Source organism: Oncorhynchus nerka, linkage group LG28 (genome assembly GCF_034236695.1).
Source record: "Oncorhynchus nerka isolate Pitt River linkage group LG28, Oner_Uvic_2.0, whole genome shotgun sequence".
Lineage (NCBI taxonomy): Eukaryota > Metazoa > Chordata > Actinopteri > Salmoniformes > Salmonidae > Oncorhynchus > Oncorhynchus nerka.
The window spans coordinates 77011842-77032189 of record NC_088423.1 but is presented as its reverse complement, the minus strand read 5'-3'; the positions used below and the strand labels follow the sequence as shown (position 1 = coordinate 77032189).

General features: G+C 43.0%; 1 protein-coding gene across 1 annotated transcript in view; it reads left to right on the top strand.

The window, feature by feature from the left end:
- LOC115112763 (mucin-5AC-like) overlaps positions 1–20348 on the top strand; it is a 33534-nt gene that overhangs the window by 432 nt on the left and 12754 nt on the right. The window contains 28 exon segments of the mRNA XM_065012567.1: positions 85–199; positions 643–733; positions 820–926; positions 1058–1271; positions 1373–1498; positions 1733–1850; positions 2022–2160; positions 2356–2466; positions 2695–2764; positions 2877–3014; positions 3114–3278; positions 3383–3477; positions 3578–3704; positions 3893–4145; positions 4312–4361; positions 4616–4716; positions 4865–5016; positions 5118–5256; positions 5343–5453; positions 5594–5773; positions 5893–6132; positions 8539–8695; positions 8878–9006; positions 9207–9354; positions 9717–9760; positions 9855–10115; positions 10888–11340; positions 11343–11387. Coding sequence (XP_064868639.1) covers positions 85–199; positions 643–733; positions 820–926; positions 1058–1271; positions 1373–1498; positions 1733–1850; positions 2022–2160; positions 2356–2466; positions 2695–2764; positions 2877–3014; positions 3114–3278; positions 3383–3477; positions 3578–3704; positions 3893–4145; positions 4312–4361; positions 4616–4716; positions 4865–5016; positions 5118–5256; positions 5343–5453; positions 5594–5773; positions 5893–6132; positions 8539–8695; positions 8878–9006; positions 9207–9354; positions 9717–9760; positions 9855–10115; positions 10888–11340; positions 11343–11387 — 4079 coding nt within the window.

The window sequence follows — 20348 nt, the reverse complement described above, 5'->3', positions numbered from 1 at the left end:
TGAGGATTTGATGTGCTACATTCTGGAGTTTAATAAAAATTACAATCATAATGATGACCTTTAACTATCTTCTTCCTCCTGAAGGGTGACCCTGCCGGTCAGCTTGTCTGGAGTCAGCATCATGAAGACTACTTCCAATGTGAAGGTCGTAGCCAAACTGGGGCTGGTTGCCGTCTGGAACAAGGATGATTCCCTAATGGTAAAATACCTGCTTTTATCATTTTCTAATCTTCAATGGTTGATTAGTTAACCACGTTAAATTTGTCTTTAGATTAAAAGCATAGCATCTTTGCCATTTGGCAATGATCAGCAGTTGATTGTGAGTGAAAGACACCTATTTTTGGCTGCACTTTGTCTCATGTTGGTTGAACCACTGTCTACTCCCCTCCTAAAATGTTAACATTGAAAGGATCTGTGAAGATGTACACCCTATACACACAGAGGCTCATACTCCAATGTTTATTTGATGAAGTGTTTGCAAATATTTGTACATTTGAATGAGATTTTCTGTCACTCCCTAATACAAAGACTAATCAAAATAAAGTTTGGTAACGTGGAGGATAGCCAAGACTGAACATGTGAATAGTGCTGAAAAGGATGAGATTTTGTTGAGTAAACACATTGTGTCTGGTCATTCTACAGATTGAAATGAACGATAAGTACAGAAACCAGACCTGCGGACTCTGTGGTGACTTCAATGAAGTCCAAACATACAACGAATTCATCATCAATGGTAAAATAATTTCTGAAACTACCAAAACTATTGAAATGTAACTGTATTAGTGGAAAAGCTCATTGTCAATGTTTGTGTTGTTGCAGGTGGGAAACTCTCTAGCTCTGACTATGGAAACCTCTGGAAACTGGATGGTCCTCTGGAAGTCTGTGAGGAGCCTACACTAACTTCTGAGGAGAGTTGTGGAGATGAGGTATTACAATTCAAACCACAGAAGAAGAATACAAAAACAATATTAATAGAAGTTAGAAATGGCAATTATTCCATATGATCCATCAAATGTTTTCTATATGGGAACCTTTTATGGTTTGTCTCTATTTGTAGGAATTTTGTCAGCAGCTATTTTCCAGTGCAGCTTTCAGTAGCTGCACTAATTATTTGGACAAGGACGCCTTCGCCGAGACCTGCCTGGCTGACCTGTGCCACTGTGATAACAGCACCAACTCCTTCTGCCTGTGCAACACCATCTCAGAGTACTCCCGTCAGTGTGTTCATGCAGGGGGGAAGCCCCAGCAATGGAGGACTGAACAGTTCTGCTGTAAGCATGCAGATACTCTTCAACATGGCCACCAAACACTTAATGATCATGTTCACAATCCATTTTAAGGAATCTGTTAATCACAATGTTTATTTTCTCAGATAAGACATGCCCCGACAACATGGAGTACCAAGAGTGTGGAAGCCCCTGTGTTGACACCTGCTCCAACCCAGAGGCCGGACAGTTGTGTGAAGACCACTGTACAGGCGGCTGCTTCTGTCCTCTAGGTAACACATGGGTTAAACTCTGTTGTACAAGTTAACCTTATGCACATCGTGAAAACACCACACTTTTACCCATTCTGCCTTTTATGTCAATGTGTGCAAAGTCTTTGATAATGATATAAATAAATATTTGATATTTCTCTCAGTTACTTCCTGGGGTCAATGAAGTTCTCTGTGTAAAGAACACATTATAATAACTTAAATCTACTGAATTCTGCCTGATCTCTCACCAACAAGGTACTGTTTTTGATGACGTCAACAACAGTGGCTGTATTCCAGTGAGAGAATGCCTTTGTGTCCACAATAGACAAGTATACAAATCTGGAGAATCTTACACCAGCAACTGTAAAGAATGGTAGGCCACGTACATTATCTGATTTAAACATCACATATCCCATGCCTCATTTTCATGAATCATGCCAAAATCTACAGTGTGATTATCAAAACTATATCCACGTAAATATTTCTAAAATACTGTATGAATGCAGTTGTAAGATGAGTATACATGTATAAATGTTCCCTTTAGCACCTGTGCTGGTGGTCAGTGGGCCTGTACAGACAAGGACTGTCCTGGGACCTGCTCTGTGGAGGGAGGATCCCACATCAACACCTATGATGGGAAAGCCTACACCTTCCATGGGGACTGCTCTTACATTCTGACCAAGGTCAGTGCATGTGGTGCAGCATAGCAAAGCAATAGAAGCAATAAGAAACTCTTGATAAGTTTTCAGTGCAAACTAAGGTGAAAAGGTGAGGTAATATAGCTTTTCCTCAAGCCATATGTTTATGTAGAAATAGGTTCAAACGAGTCACTATCGTTACATATTTCTGCCTTCAAACTCATGCTTGATTTCTTTTAGCAATGCAATGGAACTGAATTCACCGTGCTGGGAGACATTGTGAAGTGTGGGTTGACTGACACTGAGACGTGTATGAGGGCTGTTACCCTTGCCCTCTCCAGCAGATCCACCGTAAGGCAACTCTCCAAATATGTTTCAGAGCAAATAACACAATGACCTGTCATCTCATTCCAAAGCAAAACCGCTTTTAGTCAACCTTTTTGACTAAACACACAATAACCTTCTTTAAAATTGCCCTGATTAGGCAAATATTGCTGTGCTGTTTGCAATCTTATAGAGTGCTTATGTATGGAAACAAATGAGAATTTAATAAAATATATTATCTTCTCTAATTCGCAGGTGATCCGAGTCCAGTCATGTGGAAGTGTTTTTGTAAATCAGATTCTTTCTCAGCTCCCACTCTATACAGGTGAGATAATCCAAATTAAACTGTAATGTGGATCAGTGTATAAACACCATATCATTTATATTCACTAGATGAAGCATTGATGGTTTCCCTCTATTTATTTCATGTATTGCAGCTGAAGTGACCGTCTTCAAGCCCTCCACATTCTACATTGTTATCCAGACAACTCTTGGAGTTCAACTTCAGATCCAGCTTTCACCAGTTATGCAGATCTACATAACTGCCATCTCATCCTACAAAGGAACAACCTGTGGTATGCTTCAGATTCATCCACCAGTTTCATACCTTTTTCTTCAGTATCTCTATTTGTTCAAATCTAATACATCATACGGCTTCAATTATTTTTCCACAGGCCTTTGCGGAAACTACAATAATGTTCAGGCAGATGATTTCAGAGTCATCAGTGGATTGGTGGAGGGCACAGCTGTAGCTTTTGCCAACACATGGAAGACCATGTCTAGCTGCCCTGATGTCAAGACTAGCTTTGAAAACCCCTGCAGTTTGAGCATTGAAAATGGTACATATTTATTAAGCCTACAGATTAATCACTTGTTGAATGATTATAACAAATTTATGAGATAGTATATGCTTATGTTGAAATTATGATTGTCTTTTTCACAGAGAAATATGCCCAGCACTGGTGTTCCATGTTATCAGATCCTAAAGGAGTGTTCTCGCCTTGCCATTCTGAAATAAGACCTGACACCTACAAAACCGTAAGTTAGTTAAGAAGGATACAATCACAAAGTAATACCATTAAACTCTTATGTGATGAGGTTTTAGTCCTGAAACACTTTGACTCTTTTTTTCCAACAGAACTGCATGTATGACAGCTGTAACTGTGAGAAGAGTGAGGACTGCATGTGTGCTGCCGTCTCCTCTTATGTCCACGCTTGTGCTGCCGAGGGTATCCAACTCACTGGCTGGAGAGACACTATCTGCAGTGAGTAGACAATGCGTCATCAATGTGTCATTTTAATGAGTGCTGCAAATGGATTAGAATAGAATGATTTACTGAAACAACAACTGTAGGGTTGAGTTACTAAATACAAATAACTGCACAAATACAAAGATATAAGGAAAACAAAAATGGTCTTGCTAATACTACTCATATCTAATGACTTTTCTCAGATACATTTGCCACTTGCCCCAGTCAAACAGTTTATACCTACAACATGACCAGCTGTGGACGCACCTGCCGCTCCCTGAGCATGACAGACCAATCTTGCCAGGTGGAGTTTGTTCCAGTGGACGGATGTGGCTGTGCAGAGGGCACCTACATGGACGAGGCTGGCCAGTGTGTTGCCCCCACCAACTGTCCCTGCTATGACAAGGGCTCGGTGGTCCCTGCAGGAGAGACTATCAGCAGAGACGGTGCCACCTGGTAAGCACCTCCCTCATACGTATAAAGCTAGGAGACCAAAATAAATACAAGTACTAATGAAACTTGATGGATAAATTCAAAGCTGTGAATTAAATTATGTCATAATGATATTTGCTGTTAATTTGATTATCTAACTATAACTATTAATACTGTAACTATTTAACAGCACTTGCAGACAAGGGACACTGAGTTGCACTGGCGAAGCAAGACTATTTAGTAAGTTTTATGTTCTTTGCTTCCAATGTAGTAGCTATTTATTAAATATATGGCTCGATATTATGTAACCCTTTACATGCATCCTTCACAAAACAGGTACATATGAAATGAACCAAGATAATTTAAGCATTTCATTTAAGACAATGTGATTAATTATGATGAATGTGGATATTTCTGGATATATGACAATTATATTCTTCTTGTTTGAGAATTGAAAATCGTTTTTTAAAACTTGTATTCTCATATATCCCCAGTATGCACACTACCAATGGTTTTCTTCAACTGCTCAACTGTACCTCCAGGAGCGTCAGGTTCAGAGTGTCAAAAGAGCTGCAAAACTCTGGACATGACCTGTGTGAGTCCCTCATTCACTCTAAATGGGATTGTCAAACACTGTCACTATTATACAGATTCGTGTTGAATGAACACAACCCCCCCGCACACAAAATCTCTTTCATTTGCCACGACTTATTTATGTACTTTTTTTTGTTAAATCCCTTTAGATTAGCACAGAGTGCACATCAGGTTGTATGTGCCCCAACGGACTGGTGTCTGATGGAAACGGAGACTGCATCAAGGAGGAACTTTGTCCTTGTGCTCACAATGGAGCTACTTACCAAGCTGGAGAGACCCTTAAGGTTGACTGCAATACATGGTATGCCTGTTTTGTGTCTTACATCTCATGGGGGAGAAAACATAAAGAACACAGACTTACAAATAATGAAAAACCTGACATTATGTGTGTGTTGTTCACAGTACTTGCAAGGACAGACAATGGCAGTGTACCACACATCTCTGTGATGGAGTTTGTGCAATCTATGGAGAGGGTCACTATATCACTTTTGATGAGAAAAGGTTCAACTTTAATGGAAACTGTGAATACACTCTCATTCAGGTTTGTGTCTCTTTATTTGGTAGAATTGTATCAGCATTGAAAAGTGTGAATTTGAACCATATTAATACTATTTTTCATTCTTACAGGACTACTGTGGCAATACTAATGGCAGTGGCAGCTTCAGAGTCCTCACTGAGAACGTTCCTTGTGGAACTAAAGGCACCACCTGCTCCAAGACCATCAAGCTCTTCCTGGGGGTAATGAGCAACTTGACTTCACACAATACTGTACATTCCATCCCTCGTGTAAAGAGCAATTAACAAATCATCAACCAAACATCAGGTTGAGATCCGATTTCAGACTAAGTTATGTACGAAAACATATTTCTCTTCTTCAGACCAGTGAGCTCATACTGGCAGATGGGACCGCTCAAGTTGTCAGGAGTACTCCAGAAGAGCAGTTTCCTAAACAGATCAGCCTTCTGGGGAATTATCTGGTCATTGAAGTCAAAAGTGGTCTAATCCTCATGTGGGACAAGAAGACCAGTCTCTTTATCAAGCTTAGCCCACAATACCAGGTACATTAAGATACTCTGATGAAGAAATGAATTCAGTATTCAGTCAAAACTGATATTACCAAGACTTTTGTAGAACCCTGCCAAATCAGTCATTTTAATTCATGATCTATTTTCTTCAGGGGCTGGTGTGTGGTCTGTGTGGAAACTATGATGGCAACGCAAACAATGACTTCACCACTAGAGCCCAAGCGACTGTTGTTGATCCGGTGGAATTTGGAAACAGCTGGAAAGTTTCATCAAGCTGTCCAAGTGTATCCGCTGTAGTGCACCCATGTGCCTCCAACCCGTACAGAGCGTCTTGGGCCCAGAAACAGTGCAGCATCATTAACAGTGATGTTTTCACAGCCTGCCAGAACCAGGTATGGATATATTCAACTAGGATATATTAGTAGTGTGGTGGCTTATTTCTGCTTTACCAAATGAGGATAGTTACAAACTTCACATACCAGTCAGATTTATGCTTAAACTACATTTTTAATAATAATAAGCTTTGCAATAGCATTTGACCTATCTCTAATGAACCATTGAAAGTGACTACAGAAAAGTACAAAGATCTTTTATAGCCAAGATACACCCCTCTCAAATTACATGACGAACCACAGATCTTACAAACAGTTCACAAACTAAGACTTTTACTTGAGAGAGAGAGGGTTATCCCATAGCCAGATAGCATTCGCTATAAATTATCGTTCAGTTTGGTCCCTAAGACGAGGTTCTAATCTCGTTCCTGGTACTTCATAGCACAGACCCATTACCTCATCCAATGGCATAACTCAATTGTCAACTCTAGATACACCCATCTCAAGTAAATCCCCTCTTGACCCCTCTCCTGGACAAACTCACTGAGGGGAGTGACTTGCGCACAGACAAGTAATTTGTTCCCCCTTAATCACGCCATCCCTTCACATGGTTTAACAGATACATTCACATATGAAGACAATGTTCCATCCTGTCCTCTTCCCTTTCTGATATTCTGCATAGCACCAGGGGTATGTGAAAGACAAGTCTGACCTCTCCCCTCTCTGGGCCGCAAGTGACTGAGGCCCAGCTGAGGGAAGAAATGCAACTGCCAACACTAGAGTCTATTAGAAATACATTCTAATAAAATGTATATCCCATAAGAATATTATGCAGATATCAGATCAAATGTATTTATATAGCCCTTCGTACATCAGCTGATATCTCAAAGTGCTGTACAGAAACCCAGCCTAAAACCCCAAACAGCAAGCAATGCAGGTGTAGAAGCACGGTGGCTAGGAAAAACTCCCTAGAAAGGCCAAAACCTAGGAAGAAACTTAGAGAGGAACCAGGCTATGTGGGGTGGCCAGTCCTCTTCTGGCTGTGCCGGGTGGAGATTATAACAGAACATGGCCAAGATGTTCAAATGTTCATAAATGACCAGCATGGTCAAATAATAATAATCACAGGCAGAACAGTTGAAACTGGAGCAGCAGCACGGCCAGGTGGACTGGGGACAGCAAGGAGTCATCATGCCAGGTAGTCCTAAGGCATGGTCCTAGGGCTCAGGTCCTCCGAGAGAGAGAAAGAAAGAGAGAAAGAGAGAATTAGAGAGAGCATACTTAAATTCACACAGGACACCGGATAGGACAGGAGAAGTACTCCAGATATAACAAACTGACCCTAGCCCCTCGACCAGAAACTACTGCAGCATAAATACTGGAGGCTGAGACAGAAGGGGTCAGAAGACACTGTGGCCCCATCCGATGACACCCTCGGACAGGGCCAAACAGGAAGGATATAACCCCACCCACTTTGCCAAAGCACAGCCCCCACACCACTAGAGGGATATCTTCAACCAGCAACTTACCATCCTGAGACAAGGCCGAGTATAGCCCACAAAGATCTCCGCCACAGCACAACCCAAGGGGGGGCGCCAACCCAGACAGGAAGATCACATCAGTGACTCAACCCACTCAAGTGAAGCACCCCTCCTAGGGACGGTATGAAAGAGCCCTAGTAAACCAGTGACTCAGCCCCTGTAATAGGGTTAGAGGCAGAGAATCCCAGTGGAAATAGGGGAACCGGCCAGGCAGAGACAGCAAGGGCGGTTCGTTGCTCCAGAGCCTTTCCGTTCACCTTCACACTCCTGGGCCAGACTTCACTCAATCATATGACCCACAGAAGAGATGAGTCTTCAGTAAAGACTTAAAGTTGAGATTGAGATTCAACAGAAGATCTCTTTGTTTCTTGGGACCTAGAACAAGCATCTCTGTTTTGTCCGAGTTTAAAAGTAGAAAGTTTGCAGCCACCCACTTCCTTATGTCTGAAACACATGCTTCTAGCGAGGGCAATTTTGGGGCTTCACCATGTTTCATTGAAATGTACAGCTGTTTGTCATCCGCATAGCAGTGAAAGTTAACATTATGTTTTCGAATGACATCCCCAAGAGGTAAAATATATAGTGAAAACAATAGTGGTCCTAAAACGGAACCTTGAGGAACACCGACATTTACAGTTGATTTGTCAGAGGACAAACCATTCACAGAGACAAACTGATATCTTTCCGACAGATAAACCAGGCCAGAACTTGTCCGTGTAGACCAATTTGGGTTTCCAATCTCTCCAAAAGAATGTGGTGATCGATGGTGGATAGCAGCCTGTAATATGACATCTTAATTACTTATGTTGCCCAACTAATTCTGATTCATCCACCACACTAGTAAGATATGTAGATTTGTCTTTTGTGGACAAAGAAATGTACTTCACCATGCAATCATCTTACAACACATTTCTGTGCTTTTAAGGTGGACCCCTCTCCTTACTACGATGCTTGTGTGAGAGACTCATGTGCTTGTGACAGTGGTGGAGACTGCGAGTGCTTCTGTACCGCAGTGGCAGCTTATGCAAAGGCCTGTAATGAAGCTGGAGCATGCGTAGCCTGGAGAACCCCTCGAATTTGCCGTAAGTTTCTTCACAATCAACAGTGAATGTGAATTTTCAAACTACATTAAGGCGCTTGTCAATTCAATACTGGACTAGGTTGACACATTATCATATAGGAGAGTTGATCATGAAAAGGCATCATTATTCTAGTTCAAATAATGACAACTTTTTTCCCACCATATTTTGTACACCACATACAGCACTGTTCTGTGATTACTACAACCCTACTGGAGAATGTGAGTGGCACTACAAGGCATGTGGAGCTCAGTGTATGAAGACCTGCAGAAACCCTTCCGGAGACTGTTCTAGTTTAATTCCAGCATTGGAAGGTAGGGATATGACCGTCTAACTCATATTTTGTCTCATTTTGGATATTATTTCTGAATAACAATTGTAATTGAAACTGACCCCAACAATTGTTATACATCTACATGCTGTGTGTCTGAGCAGCCTCAGGCTACATTTACACTGACTACTGTTATCCATAACAAGACCTTTTGTAACCTCTTGGCTATTGTGCTTATTATAGGCTGCTATCCTAACTGTCCTGCGGCACAACCTTACTTCAATGAGGAGACAATGAAGTGTGTGGAGAGGGAACAATGTGGCTGTTATGACTATGAAGGAAACCAGTACACCAATGGACAGAATCTTCCGGCACAAAATTGTGAAACATGGTATGTTTGAATAATTCAGTTCACAGTACCTGTACTATTTCAGAGCATATTCTGAATGTTACAACTGTGAAAGTATTATGTTTTCTGTTTTCTGTATTGCATTAATTTTAGAAGAGGTTGGGTAGGAGTTTGTCTAAGATGGGAAGGTCATATGCTAGTTTTTCCATAGTGATGCCAATTATGGCTATATGGCAATCTCAAAATGTGCCCTGCTCCACAACCATTTCACAACTTACAGTACTGTATTACCAAGCCCTTACTAGTTTAATCTCTATAATGGTATTTTGAACAAAACATTTATATCTTATTCATTTGAAACTGGGAATAATTAAAATGTTTACATTATTTTTCTTCTTTTAAAGCACCTGCACAATGACTGGAGTGAGCTGTAGTTATGATGTAAATGGTAAGGATGACATCCCCAAATAAAAGTAACATATTTAGCAATAACCAAAGCAACAATGATTAAATCTAATTGTAAAATACTTTCCACCCTGCAGATTGTACATGCTTGCATAATGGTAAACAGCACCCATATGGAGAAACCCTCTACAATACAACAGATGGGATTGGTAACTGCATTGTTGCTGTTTGTGCCTCGAACGGAACCATTACCAGGAACATTTCGCCTTGTAAAGTGACCACAACTCCAGTACCAACCACAACATCCCCTCTGACCACAACCACTGTCCATGCAACTACAACACAGACCTCTACAACAACACTAAAGCCCACAACTGTCTTCCACTTCTCAACACCTGGTAAGCAGAGAAGCTCTTGAATGATTCAAGTGCAGCCCAATTTTTGCTAACTACCATACTGATAAATGGAAATCTTGATGGAAATTAATAGCAATTTGTATTTAAGATGGTAGTAGAGGTCTTCTCGGGTCCAAACAGTTGGACCCGGAACTGAACGGACCCAAGGGCAATCAGACCCGGACCTGAAGGGACACAATCATTTAAAATAAAGTGGGACCTGGACCCGAACAGACCCGAGAACAATCAGACCCAAACACTAGACCTAGACCCGGCCCATACCCTAATGGGTCCAGGTCTAGACCAGACCTGATTGGACACAAGTGACAAACTAATTATATTTATCAGCCAAGATGCTCCTCTGGTTAATTAATAGGTCTTTATATTTTGCCTAGGCCTTCTATAAGTCAATAAATTTACCATATTAGCGTAAAATATATATGGTACAGGCTATGCAGAGCTGTGGTCGGGTCCATTCAGGTCCAGTCAAGTCAATCACCTGTAATTACATAGACCCAAGACCCGATGACAATCAAACATGACTCGACCCGGACCCGAAGGAATAGTTAGAAATTTGGACCAGTACCAGCCTGGGACCCTAGTGGGGTCTCGGGTATTCGGGTGGACCCTAGGTGGTAGTGATGAGTTTAATTCATATTGACGATATGTTCAAATTGAATATGGATGGTAAGTATTGTAAATACGAGCTATTTGGTAAATTCAAATCTTATTTTTCTGGACTACTTAACAAAATATATATATTTTTCAAAAACAGAACCAACATCTACTTGGTCATCCACAACAATGGAGACAACACCTGAAATCACTATTGGCACCATAACTTCATCATTAAATCCTTCAACTACAACATCTGGAGCAAGTACAGTCACAATTCCCAACCCGACAACTGTAACTACAACAACTACGGTACCCTCGACCACAGCTACGTTGACCACAGCTGAAACTTCAACTATGGAAGAAACCACAACTAAGACCATAATATCTACAAAGCCACCTGAAGTAGTCACCACTGGTACCAGAACAACGACATCACATGTCACCACCAAACCTTCAGTGACTAAAATTGAGTCAATTACAAAAACACTACCTTACTTTACAGGTACAATGTGGCCTTTAACATCAACAACACAGCCCTCAACAACAACAGAATCAGTCATCACAGGTGGAATATTGACAACAGAGCCTACCTCCCAGATTACCAATACAACTACATCTGGGATATTCACACACAACACAGTATCATCATCTACAACTGTAAATGTTGAAGCCTCTACCTCAACATCCCAGCCATCAACTTCAACTTACACTACAAAGGCACCCGCAACAAATGCAGAGGTAACTACATATACTACTACTGAAAGATCTACACAGCCGCCTAAAATTGTCACCGCCGGCCCAACAACCACTTCCACCACTGTAATTGTTGAAACCTCTACATCACAGCCCACAACAACAAGTGAAGAAACAACAGGGCCAGTTGTCACAAGTTCTAAACCCACAACTTTCACCAGAACTACAAAGGCACCAACTACAACTACAGAGGTAACTACACCTACCACAGGTGGAACAACAACAGTTGAAGAAACAACAGGGCCAGTTGTCATTGATTACAATCCCACGACTCCAACCACAACAACTACAGAGGTAACGACACCTACCACAGGTGGAACAACAACAGTTGAAGAAACAACAGGGCCAGTTGTCATTGATTACAATCCCACGACTCCAACCACAACAACTACAGAGGTAACGACACCTACCACAGGTGGAACGACAACAGTTGAAGAAACCACAAATGAGACAAGTCCATCTACAAAACCACCTAAAGAAGTCACCTCCGGCCCAACAACAACTTCCACCACTGTAATTGTTGAAACCTCTTCTTCAACATCACAGCCCACAACAACAGGTGAAGAAACATCAGGGCCAGTTGTCGTAACTTCCAATCCCACGACATCAACCACAACTACAATGGCACCCACTACAACAACAGAGGTAACTACACCTACCACAGGTGTAACGACAACAGTTGAAGAAACCACAACCGAGACAATTTCATCTACAGCCACAAAGCCACCGAAAGAATTCACCACGGGCCCAACAACCACTTCCACCACTATAATTGCTGAATCCTCTACCTCCACACCTCAGCCCACAATAATTGGTGAAGAAACAACAGGGCCAGTTGTCATTGATTACAATCCCACGACTTCAACCACAACAACTACAGAGGTAACTACACCTACCACAGGTGGAACGACAACAGTTGAAGAAACCACAAATGAGACAAGTCCATCTACATCCACAAAGCCACCTAAAGAATTCAACACTGGCCCAACAACCACTTCCACCACAGTAATTGTTGAAACCTCTACTTCAACATCACAGCCCACAGCAACAGGTGAAGAAACATCAGGGCCAGTTATCATTACATCCAATCCCACGACATCAACCACAACTACAATGGCACCCACTACAACAACAGAGGTAACTACACCTACCACAGGTGTAACGACAACAGTTGAAGAAACCACAACTGAGACAATTTCATCTACATCCACAAAGCCACCTAAAGAAGTCCCCACGGGCCCAACAACCACTTCCACCACTGTAATTGTTGAATCCTCTTCCTCCACACCTCAGCCCACAATAATAGGTGAAGAAACAACAGGGCCAGTTGTCATAACTTCCAATCCCACTACTTTAACAACAACAACAATTGCACCCACAACAACGACACCTACCACAGGTGGAACGACAACAGTTGAAGAAACCACAAATGAGACAAGTCCATCTACAAAACCACCTAAAGAAGTCACCTCCGGCCTAACAACAACTTCCACCACTGTAATTGTTGAAACCTCTACTTCAACATCACAGCCCACAACAACAGGTGAAGAAACAACAGGGCCAGTTGTCATTGATTACAATCCCACGACTTCAACCACAACAACTACAGAGGTAACTACACCTACCACAGGTGGAACGACAACAGTTGAAGAAACCACAAATGAGACAAGTCCATCTACATCCACAAAGCCACCTAAAGAATTCAACACTGGCCCAACAACCACTTCCACCACTGTAATTGTTGAAACCTCTACTTCAACATCACAGCCCACAGCAACAGGTGAAGAAACAACAGGGCCAGTTGTCATAACTTCCAATCCCACTATTTTAACAACAACAACAATTGCACCCACAACAACGACACCTACCACAGGTGTAACGACAACAGTTGAAGAAACCACAACCGAGACAATTTCATCTACAGCCACAAAGCCACCTAAAGAAGTCCCCACAGGCCCAACAACCACTTCCACAACTGTAATTGTTGAAACCTCTACTTCAACATCACAGCCCACAACAACAGGTGAAGAAACATCAGGGCCAGTTGTCATAACTTCCAATCCCACTACATCAACCACAACTTCAAAGGCACCCACTACACCTACCACGGGTGGAACTACAAGATTTGAAGAAACCACAACGGAGACAAGTCCATCTACATCCACAAAGCCACCTAAAGAAGTCCCCACGGGCCCAACAACCACTTCCACCACTGTAATTGCTGAAACATCTACTTCAACATCACAGCCCACAGCAACAGGTGAAGAAACATCAGGGCCAGTTGTCATAACTTCCAATCCCACTACTTTAACAACAACAACAATTGCACCCACAACAATGACACCTACCACGGGTGGAACGACAACAGTTGAAGAAACCACAAATGAGACAAGTCCATCTACAAAACCACCTAAAGAAGTCACCTCCGGCCTAACAACAACTTCCACCACTGTAATTGTTGAAACCTCTACTTCAACATCACAGCCCACAACAACAGGTGAAGAAACAACAGGGCCAGTTGTCATTGATTACAATCCCACGACTTCAACCACAACAACTACAGAGGTAACTACACCTACCACAGGTGTAACGACAACAGTTGAAGAAACCACAACCGAGACAATTTCATCTACAGCCACAAAGCCACCGAAAGAATTCACCACGGGCCCAACAACCACTTCCACCACTATAATTGCTGAATCCTCTACCTCCACACCTCAGCCCACAATAATAGGTGAAGAAACAACAGGGCCAGTTGTCATTGATTACAATCCCACGACTTCAACCACAACAACTACAGAGGTAACTACACCTACCACAGGTGGAACGACAACAGTTGAAGAAACCACAAATGAGACAAGTCCATCTACATCCACAAAGCCACCTAAAGAATTCAACACTGGCCCAACAACCACTTCCACCACAGTAATTGTTGAAACCTCTACTTCAACATCACAGCCCACAGCAACAGGTGAAGAAACATCAGGGCCAGTTATCATTACATCCAATCCCACGACATCAACCACAACTACAATGGCACCCACTACAACAACAGAGGTAACTACACCTACCACAGGTGTAACGACAACAGTTGAAGAAACCACAACTGAGACAATTTCATCTACATCCACAAAGCCACCTAAAGAAGTCCCCACGGGCCCAACAACCACTTCCACCACTGTAATTGTTGAATCCTCTTCCTCCACACCTCAGCCCACAATAATAGGTGAAGAAACAACAGGGCCAGTTGTCATAACTTCCAATCCCACTACTTTAACAACAACAACAATTGCACCCACAACAACGACACCTACCACAGGTGGAACGACAACAGTTGAAGAAACCACAAATGAGACAAGTCCATCTACAAAACCACCTAAAGAAGTCACCTCCGGCCTAACAACAACTTCCACCACTGTAATTGTTGAAACCTCTACTTCAACATCACAGCCCACAACAACAGGTGAAGAAACAACAGGGCCAGTTGTCATTGATTACAATCCCACGACTTCAACCACAACAACTACAGAGGTAACTACACCTACCACAGGTGGAACGACAACAGTTGAAGAAACCACAAATGAGACAAGTCCATCTACATCCACAAAGCCACCTAAAGAATTCAACACTGGCCCAACAACCACTTCCACCACTGTAATTGTTGAAACCTCTACTTCAACATCACAGCCCACAGCAACAGGTGAAGAAACAACAGGGCCAGTTGTCATAACTTCCAATCCCACTACTTTAACAACAACAACAATTGCACCCACAACAACGACACCTACCACAGGTGTAACGACAACAGTTGAAGAAACCACAACCGAGACAATTTCATCTACAGCCACAAAGCCACCTAAAGAAGTCCCCACAGGCCCAACAACCACTTCCACAACTGTAATTGTTGAAACCTCTACTTCAACATCACAGCCCACAACAACAGGTGAAGAAACATCAGGGCCAGTTGTCATAACTTCCAATCCCACTACATCAACCACAACTTCAAAGGCACCCACTACACCTACCACGGGTGGAACTACAAGATTTGAAGAAACCACAACGGAGACAAGTCCATCTACATCCACAAAGCCACCTAAAGAAGTCCCCACGGGCCCAACAACCACTTCCACCACTGTAATTGCTGAAACATCTACTTCAACATCACAGCCCACAGCAACAGGTGAAGAAACATCAGGGCCAGTTGTCATAACTTCCAATCCCACTACTTTAACAACAACAACAATTGCACCCACAACAATGACACCTACCACGGGTGGAACGACAACAGTTGAAGAAACCACAAATGAGACAAGTCCATCTACAAAACCACCTAAAGAAGTCACCTCCGGCCTAACAACAACTTCCACCACTGTAATTGTTGAAACCTCTACTTCAACATCACAGCCCACAACAACAGGTGAAGAAACAACAGGGCCAGTTGTCATTGATTACAATCCCACGACTTCAACCACAACAACTACAGAGGTAACTACACCTACCACAGGTGGAACGACAACAGTTGAAGAAACCACAAATGAGACAAGTCCATCTACATCCACAAAGCCACCTAAAGAATTCAACACTGGCCCAACAACCACTTCCACCACTGTAATTGTTGAAACCTCTACTTCAACATCACAGCCCACAGCAACAGGTGAAGAAACATCAGGGCCAGTTATCATTACATCCAATCCCACGACATCAACCACAACTACAATGGCACCCACTACAACAACAGAGGTAACTACACCTACCACAGGTGTAACGACAACAGTTGAAGAAACCACAACTGAGACAATTTCATCTACATCCACAAAGCCACCTAAAGAAGTCCCCACGGGCCCAACAACCACTTCCACCACTGTAATTGTTGAATCCTCTTCCTCCACACCTCAGCCCACAATAATAGGTGAAGAAACAACAGGGCCAGTTGTCATAACTTCCAATCCCACTACTTTAACAACAACAACAATTGCACCCACAACAATGACACCTACCACGGGTGGAACGACAACAGTTGAAGAAACCACAAATGAGACAAGTCCATCTACAAAACCACCTAAAGAAGTCACCTCCGGCCCAACAACAACTTCCACCACTGTAATTGTTGAAACCTCTACATCACAGCCCACAACAACAAGTGAAGAAACAACAGGGCCAGTTGTCACAAGTTCTAAACCCACAACTTTCACCAGAACTACAAAGGCACCAACTACAACTACAGAGGTAACTACACCTACCACAGGTGGAACAACAACAGTTGAAGAAACAACAGGGCCAGTTGTCATTGATTACAATCCCACGACTCCAACCACAACAACTACAGAGGTAACGACACCTACCACAGGTGGAACAACAACAGTTGAAGAAACAACAGGGCCAGTTGTCATTGATTACAATCCCACGACTCCAACCACAACAACTACAGAGGTAACGACACCTACCACAGGTGGAACGACAACAGTTGAAGAAACCACAAATGAGACAAGTCCATCTACAAAACCACCTAAAGAAGTCACCTCCGGCCCAACAACAACTTCCACCACTGTAATTGTTGAAACCTCTTCTTCAACATCACAGCCCACAACAACAGGTGAAGAAACATCAGGGCCAGTTGTCGTAACTTCCAATCCCACGACATCAACCACAACTACAATGGCACCCACTACAACAACAGAGGTAACTACACCTACCACAGGTGTAACGACAACAGTTGAAGAAACCACAACCGAGACAATTTCATCTACAGCCACAAAGCCACCGAAAGAATTCACCACGGGCCCAACAACCACTTCCACCACTGTAATTGCTGAATCCTCTACCTCCACACCTCAGCCCACAATAATAGGTGAAGAAACATCAGGGCCAGTTGTCATTACATCCAATCCCACTACTTTAACAACAACTACAATTGCACCCACAACAATGACACCTACCACAGGTGGAACGACAACAGTTGAAGAAACCACAACCGAGACAATTTCATCCACAGCCACAAAGTCACCTAAAGAAGTCCCCACGGGCCCAACAACCACTTCCACCACTGTAATTGTTGAATCCTCTTCCTCCACACTTCAGCCCACAATAATAGGTGAAGAAACAACAGGGCCAGTTGTCATAACTTCCAATCCCACTACTTTAACAACAACAACAATTGCACCCACAACAACGACACCTACCACAGGTGGAACGACAACAGTTGAAGAAACCACAAATGAGACAAGTCCATCTACAAAACCACCTAAAGAAGTCACCTCCGGCCCAACAACAACTTCCACCACTGTAATTGTTGAAACCTCTACATCACAGCCCACAACAACAAGTGAAGAAACAACAGGGCCAGTTGTCACAAGTTCTAAACCCACAACTTTCACCAGAACTACAAAGGCACCAACTACAACTACAGAGGTAACTACACCTACCACAGGTGGAACAACAACAGTTGAAGAAACAACAGGGCCAGTTGTCATTGATTACAATCCCACGACTCCAACCACAACAACTACAGAGGTAACGACACCTACCACAGGTGGAACAACAACAGTTGAAGAAACAACAGGGCCAGTTGTCATTGATTACAATCCCACGACTCCAACCACAACAACTACAGAGGTAACGACACCTACCACAGGTGGAACGACAACAGTTGAAGAAACCACAAATGAGACAAGTCCATCTACAAAACCACCTAAAGAAGTCACCTCCGGCCCAACAACAACTTCCACCACTGTAATTGTTGAAACCTCTTCTTCAACATCACAGCCCACAACAACAGGTGAAGAAACATCAGGGCCAGTTGTCGTAACTTCCAATCCCACGACATCAACCACAACTACAATGGCACCCACTACAACAACAGAGGTAACTACACCTACCACAGGTGTAACGACAACAGTTGAAGAAACCACAACCGAGACAATTTCATCTACAGCCACAAAGCCACCGAAAGAATTCACCACGGGCCCAACAACCACTTCCACCACTGTAATTGCTGAATCCTCTACCTCCACACCTCAGCCCACAATAATAGGTGAAGAAACATCAGGGCCAGTTGTCATTACATCCAATCCCACTACTTTAACAACAACTACAATTGCACCCACAACAATGACACCTACCACAGGTGGAACGACAACAGTTGAAGAAACCACAACCGAGACAATTTCATCCACAGCCACAAAGTCACCTAAAGAAGTCCCCACGGGCCCAACAACCACTTCCACCACTGTAATTGTTGAATCCTCTTCCTCCACACCTCAGCCCACAATAATAGGTGAAGAAACAACAGGGCCAGTTGTCATAACTTCCAATCCCACTACTTTAACAACAACAACAATTGCACCCACAACAACGACACCTACCACAGGTGGAACGACAACAGTTGAAGAAACCACAAATGAGACAAGTCCATCTACAAAACCACCTAAAGAAGTCACCTCCGGCCTAACAACAACTTCCACCACTGTAATTGTTGAAACCTCTACTTCAACATCACAGCCCACAACAACAGGTGAAGAAACATCAGGGCCAGTTGTCATAACTTCCAATCCCACTACATCAACCACAACTTCAAAGGCACCCACTACACCTACCACGGGTGGAACTACAAGATTTGAAGAAACCACAACGGAGACAAGTCCATCTACATCCACAAAGCCACCTAAAGAAGTCCCCACGGGCCCAACAACCACTTCCACCACTGTAATTGCTGAAACCTCTACTTCAACATCACAGCCCACAGCAACAGGTGAAGAAACATCAGGGCCAGTTGTCATAACTTCCAATCCCACTACTTTAACAACAACAACAATTGCACCCACAACAATGACACCTACCACGGGTGGAACGACAACAGTTGAAGAAACCACAAATGAGACAAGTCCATCTACAAAACCACCTAAAGAAGTCACCTCCGGCCCAACAACAACTTCCACCACTGTAATTGTTGAAACCTCTACTTCAACATCACAGCCCACAACAACAGGTGAAGAAACAACAGGGCCAGTTGTCATAACTTCCAATCCCACGACATCAACCACAACTACAATGGCACCCACTACAACAACAGAGGTAACTACACCTACCACAGGTGTAACGACAACAGTTGAAGAAACCACAACTGAGACAATTTCATCTACATCCACAAAGCCACCTAAAGAAGTCCCCACGGGCCCAACAACCACTTCCACCACTGTAATTGCTGAAACCTCTACTTCAACATCACAGCCCACAGCAACAGGTGAAGAAACATCAGGGCCAGTTGTCATAACTTCCAATCCCACTACTTTAACAACAACAACAATTGCACCCACAACAATGACACCTACCACGGGTGGAACGACAACAGTTGAAGAAACCACAAATGAGACAAGTCCATCTACAAAACCACCTAAAGAAGTCACCTCCGGCCCAACAACAACTTCCACCACTGTAATTGTTGAAACCTCTACTTCAACATCACAGCCCACAACAACAGGTGAAGAAACATCAGGGCCAGTTGTCGTAACTTCCAATCCCACGACATCAACCACAACTACAATGGCACCCACTACAACAACAGAGGTAACTACACCTACCACAGGTGTAACGACAACAGTTGAAGAAACCACAACCGAGACAATTTCATCTACAGCCACAAAGCCACCGAAAGAATTCACCACCTTCCCAACAACCACTTCCACCACTGTAATTGCTGAATCCTCTACCTCCACACCTCAGCCCACAATAATAGGTGAAGAAACAACAGGGCCAGTTGTCATTGATTACAATCCCACGACTTCAACCACAACAACTACAGAGGTAACTACACCTACCACAGGTGGAACGACAACAGTTGAAGAAACCACAAATGAGACAAGTCCATCT